Source organism: Oryzias latipes, chromosome 14 (genome assembly GCF_002234675.1).
Source record: "Oryzias latipes chromosome 14, ASM223467v1".
Taxonomy (NCBI): Eukaryota; Metazoa; Chordata; class Actinopteri; order Beloniformes; family Adrianichthyidae; genus Oryzias; species Oryzias latipes.
Genome location: NC_019872.2, coordinates 1,920,326 through 1,940,261, shown reverse-complemented (window position 1 = coordinate 1,940,261; position 19,936 = coordinate 1,920,326). Strand labels below are relative to the sequence as shown.

The 19,936-nt window shown below is 50.0% G+C and overlaps 1 protein-coding gene across 6 annotated transcripts in view; it reads right to left on the bottom strand.

The window, feature by feature from the left end:
• Positions 1-3,247: 3,247 nt before the first annotated feature.
• The window catches only part of LOC101174939 (rho GTPase-activating protein 32), a 73,350-nt gene continuing 56,661 nt past the window's right edge, over positions 3,248-19,936 (bottom strand). For all 6 annotated transcript variants that reach the window (XM_023962139.1, XM_023962141.1, XM_023962142.1 and 3 more), the window contains 12 exons: positions 18,549-18,698; positions 17,911-18,013; positions 17,430-17,574; positions 16,995-17,077; positions 13,941-14,048; positions 13,722-13,867; positions 13,444-13,645; positions 13,092-13,237; positions 12,161-12,235; positions 11,330-12,082; positions 10,667-11,127; positions 3,248-7,159 (listed from right to left, as the gene is read on the bottom strand). In XM_023962139.1, the coding sequence (XP_023817907.1) occupies positions 5,030-7,159; positions 10,667-11,127; positions 11,330-12,082; positions 12,161-12,235; positions 13,092-13,237; positions 13,444-13,645; positions 13,722-13,867; positions 13,941-14,048; positions 16,995-17,077; positions 17,430-17,574; positions 17,911-18,013; positions 18,549-18,698 (4,502 nt within the window). In that variant the 3' untranslated portion in view covers positions 3,248-5,029. The remainder of the gene's footprint in view (positions 7,160-10,666; positions 11,128-11,329; positions 12,083-12,160; positions 12,236-13,091; positions 13,238-13,443; positions 13,646-13,721; positions 13,868-13,940; positions 14,049-16,994; positions 17,078-17,429; positions 17,575-17,910; positions 18,014-18,548; positions 18,699-19,936) is intronic.

Genomic DNA, 19,936 nt, shown 5'->3' with positions numbered 1-19,936 from the left:
GGGGCCAGGGTATGAATGGTGGGGCTGGACCCCCTCCTTGCTGGCTGTCTCTCGGCGCCGCGAGGCTCTGGCCTCCGACTGCGGCTGGCTTGGCGTTTCTGGCTGCCCGGCCGCTCTGGGAGGGGGGGCGCCTACCGCGGCCGGCTGGGGGGCCGGTCGCTCGGGGGAGCCTTCTCCCCCGGTTGTGCCCATCCGCCCGCTCCCACCCAAACAAATATTGCACACAGGCACATAGGGCCCCGGGATCTGGATGGGAGGGGTATGCTGGCGGGGCTCACTGGGGATGCCCCTCTCTGGGTTCTCGTTGGCACCCGCCCTCCTCCCCGCTTTTTACTTGCATATTAGACACTCTGATTCATCTAGGGCCTAGTGGAGAGGGTCTGGTGGAGGGGGGCACGGTGAAACATCCGTGCTCACCTTTCGCTGCCCCCCCCACAATTTTAACTTCCTTTGTAGACACACACACTGCATGCTAGCAGCACACACACAGCAAATACACACCACTCACAGAGGGACTCCGGAGTGGGGGGCTTTGCGGCTTGGCAGCGGTGGATCCCCCCACACTGGTGACCTCCTATTTTACCTGCAGCACACACACAGCACTCCCACACCTCCATACATGGGTGGGGTCGGGGGGGGGCGGCCGGTCTTCACCCGCCTGGTCCTCTCAGGGCGGCCGGGCTTATGGGTGTCCTGTCGGCTGCGGGAGGGGTCGGGCATGCGGCGCTGGGGGTCGGCCGGCTGGGGGGGGGGTTGCTGCTTGGCGGCGGGGGTAGGGAGGGTAACCAGATGATTGTGAGTATGTGTGTGTGAGTGCATGGGTAGGACCGACCTGGGGGCTGGCTAGCTGGGACCCTCTGGGGCTTTCCCTCCCCATCACAGAGAGGGGAGGGCACTGAGAGGGTTGGGGAGGGGGGGTCAGATATTATGGCGGGGGGGGTGGTAGTGCGTAGGGTTTTAGGGGGGTGGCTGTGGCTGTGGGTGCGTGGCGATCCCTGGGTTGCTAGGGTCGCGGGCCTGGGCTGGCTTGCGGGGACGGGGCACCGGTCGGGTGGTGGCCGGCTCTTGGGTTCCGGGGGCCCTGGCTTCGTCCCTGGCCTTTGTCTCGGTGTCCGGCGCCCGGTGGCCCCCATGGCTGCCGCCTGGTACGGCTAAGCGCTCCTGTCTTGTGGCCTGGGGGCCGGACACTGGGTTCGCTTGTGCCTCTGGGCATTGGGGGGGCCCCTGTAGGGGGGCCCTCTCTGTGCCTGGCTGGTGGGGTGGGCGGTCCCCTCCTCCTCCCCTCCCGGGCTGCCTGGGTCCGGATGCTGGGGGGGCTTCTGGCCTGGGGGGCTCTCCTCCCCTCTCCTGGTCTGGCTGGGTAGGATCTGGCTCCCTTTATGAACACACGGTTCACGTCGGCAGCATGCATGTATCTCCACCCCCACGTGCACGTGCACACTCCACACTGCTCCCTGTCTGCTTCATCCCTCCTCCTTACCTACAGTGTATTGATGGACAGTTTTTTTTTCTCGCTCATCTTAGTGTCAGATTTTCACCTTTGATGTAACATTCGTCTTTCCAGCAGATCTGGTATAATTGTTACAGCTTAAATTAATAACTTAGTCAAATCAGTGCTTGTATCCCCCACCTTTTCACCTTTCTTCCTTTTACTCTCTTCCACCCTCCCCTCACATTCTTCCCCTCTCCCTCCCCACACACACTAAATGTAACAAATAAATAAAAAATAATACGACAAAAAGGGGTTTATACAAATCTACACTCTAGTTTCTTGAAGCTATATAACCTCTTTTTGTGATAGTAAAACCTGTCCAACACAAAAAGCCTTCAGCTCTAATCTGTTTGCTCAGCTGTTGGACAGAACAAGTTAAAAAAGAAGAAAAAAAAAAAAAAAAAAAATAAGGATTGGATATATATATATACTGTATATATCTATATATATAGATCTCTCTATATAGATATATATCTATATCTACATAGATATCTATATATAAACACTTAATGGTTTGTGCAGACGATGTTGTCTCTGGATCATTGACAAATATGAAAACAATACAATTAAAGGCCAAATATGTTTTAACAGCACTGAAACATGCTGTCCTGCCTTTTCTGTCACTTGCTCTGTTTCCACAGATGAACCCAAACCCAGATTCTGACCACTAGATATTAATTACAATACTTTACAGTATACCTAACCTAAAACTGCAGTAAGGTGACCAGGATGTGAACCACGACAAAAACCACAGTCAGTGTTTGAATCAAAAACAGGACTTTGTGTGTGTGTGTGTTGGGGGGGGGGGTGTCTTCATTAAAATCAATGGATAAAAAATAATTTTCAAAAAATGATTGTAATGGTACAATGCAACTTTTTTCATGGGTTCTGCTCAAAGATGTCTTTTTTATTTTATTGACCTGTCAGAAAAAGGACATTTTATTGTGGTGAATAAATATGATGCATTTGTGTTAAATATTAAAGCACATAGATCAGTACTTTAGGACAGCAGTCAGGAAGATGACTCTTACAGGGAAAAGTCCTACTTTTGCCATTTCAATGGAAATTAGACCCATGTTCTCACTTAGATTAACCCTTGTGCTATCCTAGGCACTTTAGCATTGGGAGTTGGGTCATCTAGACCCACCAGACAGTGCCCTGAACCTTTTTTCTTCAATAATTTGTGATCTTCACTGGTGTCCACGGATTACATGAAATCTTTCCACCTTTATCCACCTTTGTCATGGTAGGGAGAACACCGCAATGTAAGGGGGGGGGGGGTGTCATAGGTGATTTGTGTTTTTTCCTTTGGTCTTTGGGCTGCGGGAGCCTTTAGAAAGCTTCATGTGTCTGGCAGCAGCTCAGGCCGGTACCTCAGAGGGGTCCAAATTCAACTGGAATGATCAATGTATAAGTACTACCTCAACGTCGTCAGGAACAGCTTTTGAAGTGTCCCCCGCATCTTATAAACGAAAAACAGACAAACTGAGTAGCTGACAGACAAACATGTCAGTCAGATTCTTCTCTTCCCAGAAAGCTCGGAGGTGAGGAACAAAAAGCAAAATGAGCTCAGAAAACAGAGGGGTGTCCACAAGTGTGATCATGGTTGTATTTTCACCCCCCCCCCCAGCACGGTTTTAAGGTTTAATCAACAAAAGCTTCAAATAGGTTGTTATCCACCAAAACTTCGGGTTTGTCCGTCAAACTGATTGTGTTCCTCCTGACCAAACTGAGATTGCACATCCAAAGGCGAAACAAAGATCTGTTTCTTTTAATTTCATATTTCTCTGAAATAAACACTTTTCCCGTTTACAGCATGGATCATGAAATGACATTTTCCTGTGTGGGATGGGACTCATGTTTGCTAGTAAAGCTGAACACAAACCTGAAATTGACTTCAAATGATGAAAACGTCATGGGTTCATGTTCAGGAGGTTCCTTCTGGACGTCAGACCAACAGACGCCTCAACGCTCTGTTAGAACAGACTAATGAACCAGGAGACCTTTGCTTCATTCTGCTGGCCTTTGTCAGCTCACTGTCCATTTCAAATCTCTGAAAATCTGAAGCACAGGTGAGGATTCACAGTTGCCAGTTTGCTTCAGAAGTGAGAACCTCCTCAAAATGAGGATTCTGAGGCGGCCGTCACTTCATCCAGATCCCCAGAGTGGAGATCCTGCAGAGTTTCAGCAGGCTGAAGCTGCAGCCGCTGGACCTGCAGTTTGGTTTTCTAACTTTGATGGACTTCACTCTGGACCTTCTGCTGCACATCTGAGGGTCAGCATGGAGCTGCAGTCTGCTCTGAAGGATGAGATGATGGAGCAGAGGCCATCAGTAACAGTCTGACCGGAGGACAGAACAAAGTCTCCTGCCTTCACCTCTGCATCTGACGGGCACCCTGCCTCTTTTCGTCACATTCGAGGACACCAGCTGAGCAGGTTGAGGCTTAAGGCAGGAGTGAAACCTGTGAGGATGGTTTTCCAGATACCCTGCCCTGTTCTCTGCTGGCCCAGTACTTCCAGGTTTAGTGGACTGACCAGGGCAGGTAATACCTGGAAAAGCACTGGTGTCATTTTCCTGAGGGACCTTCAGTGTCGTTCAAACTCCAAATGGTCTTAGTCCTCCCCAAAGCTGCTGGATGACAGAAACCGTGGAAGCTAAGTAAACTGCTGAGAAAAACTTTGAATTTGTGCATGACGTTAACAACTGAACAAAATTTAAGGCTCATTAAGGAGTCCCCCCCCCCCCCCCCATCACCACAAAAAGCAGCAGCAGCAGCAGCACCTCCTTCTGCATGATGTTTGAGAGGACTCAGATTCAGCTTTATTCAGTTAGTCCATTTCCTGGAAGTAACACCGATCAAAAAACAGGAAAAATAAAAAAAAAACGTCTTTGAAGCATCCACATCCCGGTCTTTACCCCCCATGTGCAAGGAATGCCACCAATCTTTACCCCACATGTGGGGTAAAGACTGCCACCAGTTGGTCCCTGCTCTTCAAATGAGCCTGCAGATACAGTGACGCTCCACCAGAGGTCGCTGTCCTGCACGCGGTTGCCGCTGCAGACGGCGGTGAGCAGGGTGGACTCGGACTAACCCAAAGCTCTACAGATGCAGCAGAGGCTGCAGGTGAGTCAAGCTTCTCCACCGTCACCCGGTAGTGCTGGAACATTCAGAATCTCCTGCAGACGGAGTGCATGCATTTCTAAAATGCAGAGATCAGACCAGCACCTCACCTTGACAAAAAACTAAAATTTTGTTTTACTAGTGATTCTGTTTGTATACAGATATACACATTAGTATATATAGTAGGTAAGGTTTACATTGGTGTGGCTCCTCTCAGATCATATACGTTTATCAGCGGCTGTTCAACCTTTAGCACAGTCATTTCTGGTACATTCAGTACTTTTTACAAAAGTCTTAGAATTTTCTTTACAATTCATCAAAAATACAGAGAAGCAAAACTCTGGGTGCTGTGACAGTCCGCTGACCCGCAGAGGCTGTTGGGTCGGAGCTCCACCCCCCCCTGCTGGAGCCCTCCTCACTGGGTGTGGACCTCCCCCTCTGGCCTCTGCATGGCCAGCTCGCCCTGGATGAAGGCGCCCTGTCCCAGTGCTGTGGAGTACGCTCTGCTGGCGAGGCTCCCTGGGGGCCCCGGGGTCGGGAAAGAGCCTGCGTGTTTCTGTGGGGGGGCCTGAGGGTGAGGTGCAGGGTGGAATTCGTCCAGGTTGTCATAGTGGGACTGCACAGGTTTACTGCTGGGTTTTGGGTGGGTGTGGTCTCTGTCCGGGTCTGGCTGGGTTTGGTTGTAACGCTGGTCCTCCTGGGGGCCGTGGGACCGCTCCGCTTTGGAGCGAGCCGCCTCGTCTGTACCGTGGTGTCCTGCGGTCTTTACTTTGACCTGCTGCTGGTCCGATTCTGGTCCCTCGTAACGTGGCTGCAGGTTCCTCTTGCTGGGATACTCCTGCTGGTATTTGGACCTGCCGTCTCCTCTGAGCCGGTCGCCCCGGGCCTCGCCCCGGGCCTCGTGCCGACTGCTCTCCTGCTGGTGGGGAAGACTGTGGCTCAGGAAGGCAGGAACAGAGTGAGAGGACTGGCATTTCTTTGGGATGCTCGACTTGGACAGCGAGTTGGACTTGTCAGCCGCAGTGCTGCCGGGGCCATGCCTGTCCGTGTCGAAGTACACCAGGACGTCGGGGTCGGACGCCATGTGTCTGCTGGCGTAGCGGCCCTCTGTGTTCTCGGCTGCAGCCAGCACGGCTTTGCCGGGGTCAGATTTACTCCGTAAATGCGTGCTGTCGTAGGGCGACATGTCTGCGGGCGTGCACAGTTGTCCCACGTTGTCGTACTGCGAGAGGACCAGACCTTTCACCTTTAGTCTGGCCCTCCCCTCTCTGCGGATGGAGTGAAATCGGAGACTTTCAGCCTCCTCTGGATCCCATGCATGGTAGGTGGAGGCTTCTTTGCTCCCATGACTGGGGGGGATGTCTCTGCTGACAAAGCTATGCTCTTTCCCCGGAGGAATAACGTAATTAGACAGGTAGTGGTACCCGGTGGTCTTTCCACCTGGCCGCCCTGGAGCGGCCCCCCCATCCCGGCCTCCGTAGGCGTGGCAGTGCCGGACTCGGATGGTGCCGTAGGGATCTATGTCGTAGTAGGGGAACTCCAGAGGGCTGGAACCATAGCACGGACTGTAGCGATACTGGACCCGGCCGTTCTCGAAGTACGGCTGCAGCTGAGTGACGTGGTAGTCGGTTTGGGAGGACTGTGGGTGGGGCTGCGGGTAGGGCCGGCAGGAGAACCCCGGGCGGTGGTAGAAGAACATGTCGTCGTCCGGGGGGACCTCTGTCCTGTGGATGGGTACGGAGTGAATGGTGGAGGGGGCGTAGAGGGAGTGCACCCTGCGGATGGTGGGGTAACCCTGGGTTCTGTCGTGGCTGTAACCCTGGTGTCCCGGTCCTGGAGACACGTACCCCCCCCGGGGGTTTCCTCTCAGCTTGATGGAGTGGTGGTAGGACCTGGGGCCCAGCGTGCTGTACCTGTTATCCATCCGGGTGCTGTAGGGGACCTGAGGCTCGGACCTGGACAGGCAGGGGTGGGGGGTGACGCTCTCGGGTCTGTAATGGTACGGGACGGGCTGGGGGGCCTTCAGCACTGCCCTCTGGTGGTAGTATGCCCCCCCAGCAGACTCTGTGAAGATGGGCTCTCCCTTATGGTGCAGGTAGGTTGGGGGGTGAGTGGACGACTTACGAGGAGAGAGAGGGCAGTGGGGCAGAGCTTCGCTCCCGTGGGGGGCCGGGGGGCCTTCATCCAGCCTGTGGTGGGAAACCTCACTGAGAGCGGCAGCCGCCAGCTTACTGTCCATGGTGCGCATGGGGGGGGCCGGGGGCGGGTCCTTCCGTTTGATGGCGTCTGTGGACGGCTGCACGGGCTTGATGGCCTCCCAGGGCTTTTCAACAAGGTCAGCAGAGGTGGGGGCAATTCTGGCACTGGCTTTTGACAGATGAGGCTGGGGGAGCACATGGGGGTGGGGGTGCGTCAGTGGGGGGGGCTGCTTTTGAGCTTGGCTCTGCTGCGGAGGCAGTGACAAAGCAGGCTTTTTGGCTTTCTGAGGGGGGGGCTCAGTTAACTTCGGGAGGGTTTGGGGGGTGGCAGGATCCTCTGGTCTAACCTGAAGTGAAAAGAGGAAAAAAACCAAACTTTAGAACAAGCTTCCAGTAAAAGTCAGTAGAGACAGAGCAGAAACATGGGAGGGGGTCATTCTGACATAAACGGGGTTCAGCATCTGATCCTCTGAGCTTCAGTGCAACAACAATAGCCCAGAGCCAGAGGACAGGCTCCAGCATCCCAGACTGACATTATGGGATGTTCTCCTACATCAGAGGTAAACCATAGGACATCATGGTGGGGGTCTTCTGTTCAGAGACCGACTTCAGGGGAGACATTTCTCTGAAACTGCAGACCAACAGCTGAGGATTTCCTACAAGTAAATTGTATTTTGTGGTAGAAATGGTTCCAATCATCTCCTTATTTGTGGAGACAACTGTCTGAAATCAAGTGGAGCATGAAAATGAATGGGAACAAATAAATATTGAATGATTGAATAGCAACAACTCAAATGTTTTGGTTCTAGTTTGGATTTTCATTTGCATGAACTATTGTTCATAAAATGTTATCAGCTCCTGACTGCCGCTTCAACAAAGGGTCATTCATGTTCAGTCATGTATTATTAAATGTGATGGAATTGGAATTTATTGTCTTTGAATGTGTTTTTGTTTGAAGTTGCATAACTTTGTACATTTCATAACAACACCTTTTGCTCTAAATCTTAGTTGACTAAATCTCTACAGTCGACTCAAGCTATTAGTTTTAAAAGTTTTACAAAAAAGATCCTCTAGTTTGATTTTTTATTTTTCCCTTACTGAACTAAAGTGGGTCACAGAAACATGGAAGTAGCAGCAGAAAGATGTTTGTGCAGCTGGAGACTGAATGACCTCAGGGCTCCAGACTAACTTTTTTCAGTAGGAGCACTGTGGCCCCTAACTGAAAATTTTAGGGGCGCAACCAGAAAATTTAGGGGCGCATACCGTAAATCAACATGCTAACCAAATCTACTAATTTCCACTGTATTATGTAATAAATACTTTCATAATAGATGCAGAAATTACAATGTGCTGTTTCAAATTCAGTGTCACATTTTATTCTGCACTTTTGAAGATGCAACAAGAAGGTAAACTGACAGCACCATCTCTGTCATGACAGTACAGATAAGTATAGAAAACGGATGGAAATTTATCTTTGTGACACCAAATAGGTGCAGCCAAGATGCACAATAAGTGTGTTTGAGATCACCCAGGTGAACTCAACGCTGCACAGATCACCTGGTGTGTGACATATTTTTGTTTTTGCTCCAACATTAACTGTCAATCATCACAAAAATATCGCGAGAAAGGGGTGGGAGCAAGGGGCAAACCTACCCGGACACAGCTGGAAACTGAACTGACTGAAAGCTGCTCTACAGACTACAAAACAATGCATTATGGGACATGTGTCCTGATGGTTTTTGTAGTGGAGTGATTAATTAAAATAATTTTGAATAACAATTCATTAAAAAAGGCTACATACATCTCAAAACATTAAAATAATTATAAAATATATAATAACACAGATCATACTAAGGGGGAGAAGAATATTAAAACTAAATTGAATGTTAAGGACAACTCTTCCTGTTCTCCTTCAGTCTTGCTGCAGATCCGGCCCCCTGGTGTCCCAAATGATCCAGGCGAGCCGCTGGTTCATCTCAAACACGTCTATCGTTGCATTTTTCCCACATATTTTCAGTGTGTCTAAAACTAATGTTGTTTTTGCTCACACGTGTTTAAAGTTCAAGCCCCGTTAGCTGTCACGCATGTAGGTGTGGGACATTTATTCTCCTCAGCTGACCCGACTCCCGCGGGAGCGGTGTGCTGCCGTAACAGCTGTGCATAAACCGTTTGATGCGCCGCCGTAACCGTAACCAAAACCTAAACCTTCCTCCGGGTCTGTGTGACCCAGAGAAAGGTTCAGCACGGACTGCATGTATTTAGAAAATTACGAGCGAATAAATACGTTCTAAAGGAAAGTAAGGAACTCCTTAATGTGGGCCGGGGAGGGGGCTGTCAGGTTTCCTGCTTTCAAACCCTGTCATTGTCACACCCCCCCAAGAGTCATTTACCCCACTGTGATTGGTTGGTCAGCTCCGCGCACGACAATGAAAAAGTGTCATTCATACAAACTGGCGGGCTGCAGTAACATTAAAACTTCATATTAAGGCGGGGACCGCAAAATATCATCTTGGGGGCCGCAAATAGCCTGCGGGCCGTGAGTTTGAGACCCCTGCTGTACACTCTGGCACTGGTGCACTAGCCGCAGGTCAGAAGAATGAATCAATAGTTCGCTTACCCATAGTTCAGACGCACATATCAGGTTGTGACATTTGTCTCCGTTTCCTTCCCACAGATGTTTACGCGCGCTCGATTATCTCTAGGCCCCTCCCCCTCCACGCATTTTAGCCACTCACAGTGGCTTTCCCTATTCTTCTCACACGCAGTGGCCGCCTCACACACAGGCATCACGCGAGAGTGTACGTGCTCGCGTTTCATGAGTATGTGCGCGAGTGTGTGTGTCTGCCTGCGTCCGTGTGCGCTTGCGTCTCATTGATTATTTCATTGATCATTGACGTGCCCCTTCCACGTTTAATGTATAAAAAATACGGAGGGTGGGGGAGGCAAATTTACTGGTCGCACATGTGCGACTGGATGTAAAATTCAGTCGCACACTCTCAAATTTTGGTCGCAAAATGCGACCAATTGCTCGCAGTCTGGAGCCCTGGACCTCATGAACCTGGAGACGTGATCACCAGTACTTTTGTAGAATGTTGTTCACATTCGTGTGCAGGAGTTGGTTTGTGTTTATTCACACAGTTACGATTTAATGGAAACAGTGATAAAGTTTTGTCCATTCGTGTCGTGAAAACACAGACTGCATTCAGTTTTCCTTTTATACAGTGAACAACGCGGCTCAGGAGATATTTATAAGCCATTAAGAACCATTCTAACATTTGAATCTGCAAATGGTAATCTGTATTCGTCAACCTCATTTCCTATTTTGATAGTTTTTCACTCCAGGTTCATCCGCGTTGAGCCAGAGAAACACGGGAAAATCTCTGTTGTTTTTTTAATGCTTTAAAAAGAATTAAAAATCAAAAAGAAAAGGCCTTCACTGTCGGCATGCCTGCTGTCATTGGCTACACAAAATCTGTCAAACGCCTCAGACGTTCAACGTCAGACCTACATGCTTCTACTGAGGCATCTGATTGGTCAGTTAATAACTTGAATAACTTTTCATAAATAAAAAATATCTTTTAAAATTAGGATTAGAAAGAAGATGTTCAGAAGAAGGCATCAGAGCAAGAAGGGTCAATCTGAAATATAAATGACTGAGTAATAACTGTCTGTCTCTCAATAGTCTATAGGATTTTGGCTTGAAACCAGCAAGTACTTCCTGTTTGGGAACACGGGAGGGGGGGGGATTTAACTGTCCATTCTTTTTACAGTCTTCATGGCTAAATATGAATTGGTTCTGATTCTACATCATTAGGTCTGGATGGAGTTCTGAAGTTCAGAGAAAAGCTCTTTACCTCAGGAATGGGCGGGGCCAACCCTGTGATGATGGGAGTGGCTTCCAGGTCTAGTCCTGGGACGGTCTGCTGGCTCTCTGGGCTCGTCTTGGCCGGAGAGGTCCGGCTGGCTGTTGTGGACACTGCTGGGGGGTTCAAGGGGGTGAATTCAGCCTCTGGCTGGCGTTGAGGCTCGGCTGCTGGCCTGCTGGGCTTCTCTGGTTTGACTGGAAGACTTGGAGCGGGGCAGTGGAACGAAGCGGGAGCCGCCGTGCTGATGGGAGGGGGGACAGACTCCTCCTGTGGCTGCAGAGGGGACACGGGTGGGGGGGCCTCCGAGGACCGGGGCCGACTGCAGACCAGCTGAGTCGATTCAGCAGAGGCCAGGGACAACATGAGGGCAGGATTTTTAGGAGGGGGAGGAGCTACAGGGCTGAGAGAGCAGGAGGGGGGGTCCGTGGCAGAGTCTGGAGGTAGGACTCCTATCAGGAACACAAAAACAAGACGGGATGTGCAGATGAGCAACAAGCAGACAGAGGGTTACAGTGCGTGCAGACAGCCACAGGGGGGCAGCAAACGTCCCGGTTCTGTGAGACCCGGAGAAACCGTTTTGGAGAGACGCCACAGAAACGATTAGAAACGTATCAGAAACAGGTCTGCGTGGTGAGTGGGGGTGTGACGTACCTCGCTGTTCCTGCCTGCTGGCGGCCGGCGGCGGTGCGTCCTCATCTCTGCCGTCCGCCGACTCAAAGGCCGCCAGCTTGGCCTGCAGCTCCACCTGGAAGGCTTCGCTCAGCGACGGCTCGGCCCCCTTCAGCAGCAGGCTGCCCGCCACAGGGGGCGGGTCTCTGAGCGCAGACAGCTGTGAAGACGTGGAAGGTTCAGCTGGACCCCTGTCAGGCGTCTCTGAAGAGGGGGGCACTGAGAGGGCAAATGAGGTCAAACTGGGGGCCTTTGAACATTTGATGGGAGAGACGGCCTGTGTGGGTTTCTCCGTGTAGGAAAAGGAGGATGTCAGCCTCCTGCTCTCCGTCTTCTCCCCTTCAGAGCGGCTGCTGAGGGGGGGCGCAGACAGCACGTTGGAGCTGCTGATGCTGCCGGGGCTCCTCTTGGTGGGGAGGCCCTCAGCGGCAGGCGAGTCGTCGGCGGGGAAGGCGAAGGAGCTGTCGGGGCCGCTGCACTGGAAGGACATGGGGTCAAAGTCCAGGGACGCCATGCCGATGTCTGGCGGGCTGAGGTCCACGTCTTCGCCAGCGGAGCGCGGCGGCGAGATGAGGGCCGGCACACAGATGGGCCCGTCGTCGCTGTCCTCGGCGGCGTCCGTGTGATCGTAGGAGTTGTAGTGCTGCTGGCTGTCCAGCAGCTCGCCATTAAAGGACGCTGACAGGGCGTCGCTGCTGGAGCGTGGCCGGCGAGGACGAAACACCTTAGACTCCCCTGAAAAAGGGCGGGGCAATCAGGAACAACGTTTCCTCTGTGCTTGAGGGGGGGCACTGCTGTTCAGAGCAAACCTACCTTCAACGTTGTGCAGAGAACTCAGGGACTCCTCACTTTTGGCTGACCTGAGCGTCACCGTGTCTCCTCTGCCTCCTGAACACAACACGGATCAGACAGAACTTACTCAACATCCCATCATGCAACACTCACTGCAGCTTTTCTTCCAATCTGCTTCATTCTGCAGGAAGAAAAACCCCAGACCAATGAAGACTGTGAAGCTTTTTCTTTGTCGGTGAGCAAACACAAACTCCTGACTTGGTTTGCTTCTGCAAAGATCTAACATGACTGAACCGTTACTCCATCCCATTTCTGGCTCGTCTCTTTGGTCGTGAAGATCCAGCTTCTGCTGATCAGATTGAGAACATCCGAATCTGGTGGATCTCCATCCTTCTGTCTATGATCTCCTTGTTTGTGGACGTGGGGGCAGCAGTCTCAGTAAGGAAGTCCAGGTCTTCTGGACATCTGTCCAGCCAGACTTAATGTCTATATATGGGAATATATATTTGTTCCCAAAGGCATTTTGCTCCAAAATGTCATCGGAAATGAGACAGAAACTGATGCGTTTACTTTGTCTGTTCTTTTTCTCCAAGCAGAAACTCTTTCTTTTGCTGATGATGCAGCCGTATTTCTTTTAGTTGGACGTATAATCTTCATACACCGTCATTAAAATCTCTGATTCCGTCTCACTGAAGTATAGCGCTCTCTTTTTTTCTCCACTTTTAGTGTTACTTAACTGAGAGTTCAGGGTTAACGTCCGGGTAAGTTAACCTTGCTTTCTGGAAGCCCCCTCTGTCCCTCACATTAAAATGTTTGTACTGCCCCACAGTTAAGATGATGCCATCTTCCACCCAAACATCAGGATTCTAACAAACGTGAGCAGAGCTAACTCTCTGCAGAGGCACTGACTCCCGTCTCCGCTGAAGAAGGTTGTGCTGCAGCCAGGACTCACCTGCCAGTGCCATGGCCTTCAGCTCGGTGGGCTCACTGGGGTTGCGCTGCAGTTTGCGCTTTGACATGGAGGAGGACTTGCCCAGGTTGAAGAAGGAGCGCCAGCTCCCCACAGGAGACTTCTTGGATTTGACAGGAGGCCTTTTCCTTTGAACACAAAGCAGCTTTTTGAACCGGTCCAGATTCCACAGAGAAGTTCTCCGCTTTTGGGTCAAATAAAACACGGGTGAAACTCTGCAGGCTAAAACTCCAGCATGGGGGGGGGGTATCCAGCCCAATGCAGCAGGGGGGTCTGTGAACACACCCAAGTGCTTTCAACACAAAACCGGGCTGTAAGAAGCTGAAGGACCAACCTCTCCGTGGGGAACTCGATGACGGTGTGAAACTTGCCCTGCAGGGCAGCGGGACCCTCCCCCACCTCGATGTACTTGCTGTCTTCGGTGACGGGGGAGTTGATCTGAGCCTGGGTCCTGGCCTGGGCCTCCTCCAGGCTCAGCAGCTTGGTGGAGGGAGACGACACCAGCAGCGACTTGGGCCGGGACAGAGAGTTGTGACCTGGAGGGAGGGTGGAGCTGGTGAAGGTGGAGCTCACATGGATGGAGGGGTGCAGCAGGACCCCCCCCCCCCGTACCTGTGCCTTCTCTGATCAGGGAGCTGAGCTTTGTGCTGAAGAGCACATCCACGTGGTTGAGGATGAACTCCACCACCACAGACTGGATCCGGACCTCCATGAAGGCGGCCGTGCCACTGAAGCAGGCAGACTCGATCTGTTTGGACCTGAGACAGAAACCAGAGGATGACCCCCCCTCGTCTGAAACCATGCCATGTTTGGAACAGGAAAACGCCTCACCTCAGTAGGTTGGGCGCCCAGACGATGGCCAGGTTCTTGGTGTGCATGTTTGTGACGTAGCTGAAGGCTGCCAAGTGGGACAGGTGTCTCATCAGGAACTCCAGAGTCCTGAGAAGCAGAAGGGAAGAAGGATTCACAGAGCAGCCGCCACGCTCCTACCTGTGCAGTCAATCGCTGCAGCATCACACAACCTGTGCTGGCTGACTGTAAATATCAAGACATGTTGTTGGAATTCCTGCCTGAAGCTTAACCCTATTTGTTACTTTCAAATGACCATTTGCACACCGCGAAGCTTGTGACATCACAACCCTGGAGGCTGGGCTTATCTTCCAACACTCAGTGAATGAATTAAAGGGCCTATGTCATAAAGAGTCATGTTTTTGAGCTTTGAAGTGTATTTTGATGTTCATTCCTCACTAGAAACAACCTCAAAGTGGTATTCTGATCCATTCACATATTTCTGAGTGTAAAGAGAGTCTGTGCTGTCAGCCCTGCCTAACACACACACACACCCACACACCCCCCCCCCACCCCACACACACACACACACACTTTGTCCATGGAGCTAGCAGTGATCATGTTTCCTATTAAATGATCAACATGCACGTCCATCTTTGTTAAAGTAAGGTTGTTGTTCGTTTTCATGGGTAAAACGCAGACAAAGTTTCAAAGACTGAAACTGACGCAGAGGAGGCAGAACTGTCTGGAAATGCTGTTAAACTTTTTAAAATATTTATATTTTACATTTTTGATATTGAATTACAAGGTTTACAATCTGGAAACAAACGTAAACATAAATCAAATAACTGTTGGCCACATACAGGAAGTGACGTCATATTTGCGTGTGCGCAGACTGATGGGGTACCGACATTAGCATCTACTGAGGCTTTTGGGGCTGAATTGGAGCTTAGCTCATATTTTAGCAGTATGCTAACTCATTCAGCTAAATTAGCATACTGAGGTTTTTTGAGGCCAATTTAGAGCTAAGCTAATATTTTAACAACACAAAGATTGTGTCCGAATTCCTTTACTACTCACTACATAGTGCACTACATAGTGCACCAGGGATGTGTGCTGAGCCCCCTCCTCTTTACCCTGCTGACCCACAACTGCGCCCCGACACACAGCTCCAACATTTACGTTAAATTTGCCGACGACACCACAGTGGTGGGTCTCATCAGGAGCGGAGATGAGACAAACTACAGGAGTGAGGTGAGCCACCTGGCTGGTTGGTGCAGAGACCATAATCTCCTCCTGAACGTGGAGAAGACGAAGGAGATGGTGGTGGACTTCAGGAGAGGCCACACTCAGCATGCTCCTCTGACCATCAACAACACTACGGTGGAAAGAGTGAGCAGCACTAAGTTCCTGGGTGTGCACATCACAGAAAACCTCTCCTGGTCCGAGAACATGGCATCACTAGCTGGGAAATCACAGCAGCGTCTCTACTTCCTCCGTAAACTCAAGAAAGCAAAAGTCCCTCCCCCCATCATGCACACGTTCTACAGAGGCGCTGTGGAGAGCATCCTCACCAGCTGCATCACGGTGTGGTATGGCGCCTGCAACGCGTCCTGCCGGAAGTCCCTCCAACGCATCGTGAGGGCAGCTGAGAGGATCATCGGTGCCCCCCTCCCCTCCCTTCAGGACATCTACAACACCCGCCTGACCCGAAAAGCCCTCTGCATTGCAGCTGACCCCACCCATCCATCCAACAGCTCCTTCAGTCTGCTTCCATCTGGGAGAAGACTACGCAGTCTTCAGGCCAGGACCAGCAGACTCAGAGACAGTTTTCTCCTCCAGGCTGTCAGGAAGCTGAACTCTCTCCCAGCCCTGCCCCCCCTCCCCTCCTGCTGCCCTGTTGCCCTCCTGCTCTGCTGAACTCTGACACACATACGTCACCTACCTCATCAGCACTGACTGCACCTTCCACCAGTCCTCTAGTGCCGTTAAAAAACTAAGTAACTGTACTTCAGTCACTTTATTCTCTCCTCATTGTTTTACTTTTATTTTTTTTATACTATTTATATTTAGGCCTCTACTACTATTTATAGTTGTTTATTGTGCAATTTGAAGGTGTCTCCCCGTTTAAACTGAAGATGAAGAGAAAACGCAATTTCAATTTCTATGTATGTGTCAACATTGTAGATCTTGACAAATAAAGTTACTTGACTTTATAGAGCGTTCGCCATTTTTTAAGGCTGTCCGCATCTACAATCCAAAATCGACTGCTATAGAAATTTCCCAGGAGTCTCTGTGAAAAACCAGCGTGCATGGATGCTCACTAGATCTGCGGATTTAGACAGCAATCAATTTTAGCCAAAAAATGTTTTTTTTTTTTATAAACTATCAACGTTTTTAATCTTCAGAAGACTTTGTACTCATAAATAATCGTTGCAAAACGCTCATTTTAATTCGATTTTAACTTTGTGAAATCGATGATGTCATCATATCCGTGGTGAGCACGGTGTCTGGACTGCTTTTAAATTCAGGGCAGTAGATAGCGCTGCGCTGGTTTTAGTAGAGTTTAGGGTGGGAATTCCGACACAGCTTAAGTGTCTCGGTAAAATTGGCACATATTGAGGATTTTTTAGAACATTTTTGAAAACTTTAGGCAAACTTCCACACTCTATCATCATTTTGCAAATAGCTTTTGCATTTTCAGCAAATCCCGTTCGGACTTAAAGGAAATTGCTTCAGCATCTTCAGCGACCACATTATAGCAGATAATGGAACTTTTTTGTTTTCTTGAGGTTCCAGCTGCTTTGAGATCAACTAACTCCTGCCGTGTTGTTTGAGGAGGATTTCTCTCTGTTCAGGTGACAGATTGATTGGGGGAGTCTAACTGGTCTGTGTGAACCAGAACTCTGCATCACATGGTCCTCTGGGTTCTGCTTCCTGAGCAGATCTCAGCGGAAACATGATCAGGATGGTTCTGCTCAGAGGGTCTGCAGGGACCAAGCCCTGCTCACACCCTTCAATCATTTCTTTCTGTGCACGTCAAAGTCTACATTTCCCAGAATCCAACACACGCAGCGGCAGTGCCCTTGCACTGACCTGTAATGAGGGGGGGGGAGCTGCTGGATGACATCATGGATTTTGATGAGCCTCTCCTCGTCTGTTGCCGCGGACACCGCCTCCTGTCCCATGAAAACAAACACAGACGGATCAAGACTGAATCAAAACGAAGCCCGCTGCTGCACTGAGGTTCCAGCCATTAGGCTCCGCCTCCTTCCTGCTGCCTTAGCAACCAGGAAACATTTACTGCACCCTCAGGGACGTCCGTGCACGGAGGCTTTTCTCCGGGCTGCAGAGCAACTGGCGGGTCGGTTCTAACAGAGCTGTGAGAGAGTCGATCATTTACAGGAAATACGAGAAGAGGATGATGAGGGATGATTAGGGTAAATCTGGGGAATCTCCACTAAAAAGCGAGCTGCAGGATGCATGAGCACATGAAAACACTAGGTGTGGAGGAGCAAAAGCTTCACCTACAGAGAATTTCTCATAGAGCTGGTAGGTGAGGAGGGGGTTTGGCAGCTCTCTGAAGTACAGCTTACACAGGGAGCCCACACAGTGGATGTCCTGGATGTACACGTCTTTGGTCAGGTCGGGGATCTGCTCCGAGTCGAACTCGTGCCTGACGGGGGAGAGCGGGCAGAGCCACCATTACACACTTCTCAGCGTGTGGAGCTGCATTTGACACAAAGACCACTCTTCTTCCTCAGAGCAAAGTTTCAAAGACAAAAGTCTGGGATCTGGAAAAACCCCAACATCAACGCCATTTCCAGTCAAATGACATCATTACACAGTGACTCCACATTTCACCGCCTGCCTTTAGAAAGTGCAGCCTCAATATGGTAAATGTTTAACAACTAAACTGTGTTCGCAGAACAAACAATCATTCTGTAGTTCTAGGTTCTGGTGGGATCCAGGTCTTCATCTGCCGGACCCCAGTCTGCTGAGGCGTCCTCACCGCAGCTTCTGGATGTTCGAGGCGATCCCAGACAGGCGGTAGATGCCGTCCACCACGCCGTGCTTCTCGATGAACTCCGTGCAGCTCTTGAGGACCTGGGGCACTGCCGAGGCAAACACAAGCGGGTCAGAAGCATTTCAGGAGGAACGTGTGCGTCAGAGCTGGAGGGGGCGGCACTGACTGTCACGACAGAAACACGTCTACCTGCTTTAACGTTCAGCAGAAATAAGGAGATGCAGAAACGGGTTTAACTCTGGTTCTAAAGGGTTCCTCTCTTTTCTGTTCTACAAACACTTTCAAAGAGAATAATGGAGTTTAAAACTTTGTTTTATTTGAAAAATAAAGCAGGTCCTCTTTGTGCTGCAGTTTTTATCATGTCTAGAGAGGAAATAGAAATGAGTTGACTCGTTCCAAACGGAGCAGACAGGAATCTGAGCATCTCTACTGCAGGCAGATCACCTGAGCTGCTGCTGTCAGAAACCATGAGGAACACCTGGACGCTGAGGAAGGAGGACATTTCTGAGGATACTGGAAGTCCTATAACACTCCAGACTCCATCAGACTCATGAGAACATCGTCTCTGTTCTCCAGAGGGACATGTTGTCCTGCTGAGGAGGGGGGGGACAACACGGACTCACCATCGTGTCCCGAGTTCAGGAGGTGCTCTCCCAGGTCGCAGCCGAACACCCTCTCCCTGAGGATGCCCCTCTGCTTCAGCTTCTGCTTGGAGGGCCTGGACTTCATGAAGGAGCGCAAGAAGGTGATCAGCTTCCCGTGTTTTTTAGATACTGGGGGGGCAGAAGGTGTAGATATGTCAGAGTTCTCAAAGATCCATCTCTGTCTGCAATGAAGGTCCAGAGTATCTGATCCAGCTGAACTCTGCAAAGTCCTGCTCTGTGCACTGAAACCTCCAACAGCAAAATAAAAGCTTGTCTAAAAGTCATCCAAAACTACATTCTAGCAGGTGAAAACTCTTCATCTGGACTTCCTCGGTGCGTTCAGGTGCACCTCTGATAACACATGTTCTGGACCTGTCAGGATGAATTGATATCAATCAGAGCCTCCACATCCAGACTTTCAGCACAGCCGCTGGAGGACAGAGACCTTCAGCTAAGACGAAGCTCCCTGTTGAACTTCCTGTTTCAGCCATGATGCCGACAACAGCTTTGTCAGTTAGTGAGGTTTAGCTGTGAGGCGTTTGTGTTTGCAGATCATTTACCTGCTGGTTTGCAGTCAGTGAGCATTTATGACGGCTGGGAGGGAGTGGAGTGTGACCGACTTTCGGTCACTGAGTCCCACCCCAACCATCCGTTTTCAAAGCGTTCCCAGTCTTTGGACTAGGATTAAGACGATTTTAGCCAGAATCCAAAAACCTGCCGTTTTCTGGGACATAGTTTCTGTTGGTGTGGAGCAACCCCACTTTCCATCACCCCTAACTGAGAGCTCTCTGTTTACATTCTCTCCTACCAGCTTCCAGCCCCTCACGCCCAGAACCTAACATTAGCGGTGCATCAATAAGGTTGAGGAATGTTGCAGTCATCCAGTTCTGATCCAGATTCCAGCTCAGACCAGGAAAACAAAGACCTTCATGGATCTATTGGTCTGACAGTGGATGATCAGAATGGAGCAGAGACACCCAGCATATTTTCTCACAAAAAGTCTTTTTCCTTTCTGCTCCTAATTCCAAACAATTCAAAAAGAAAACGTTCAGAAAAACAATTTAATTTTCTACATATACTGTACAATATGACATATTTTCAGTTTCATACTTTTTTGTTATGTATATAATTCCACATGTGTTAATTCATAGTTTTGATGCCTTCAGTGTGAATCTACACTTTTCATAGTCATGAAAATAAAGAAAACTCTTTAAATGAGAAGGTGTGTCCAAAATTTTGGTCTGTACTGTACTGTGTGTGTGTATATATGAGAAAAATCATGAGAAAAATGCAACAAGAACATGTTAAAAAAAAAAAAAAACAATTTTCATGGGAGTGAGTCTTTAAAGCAGCAAAATCCCAGCTGA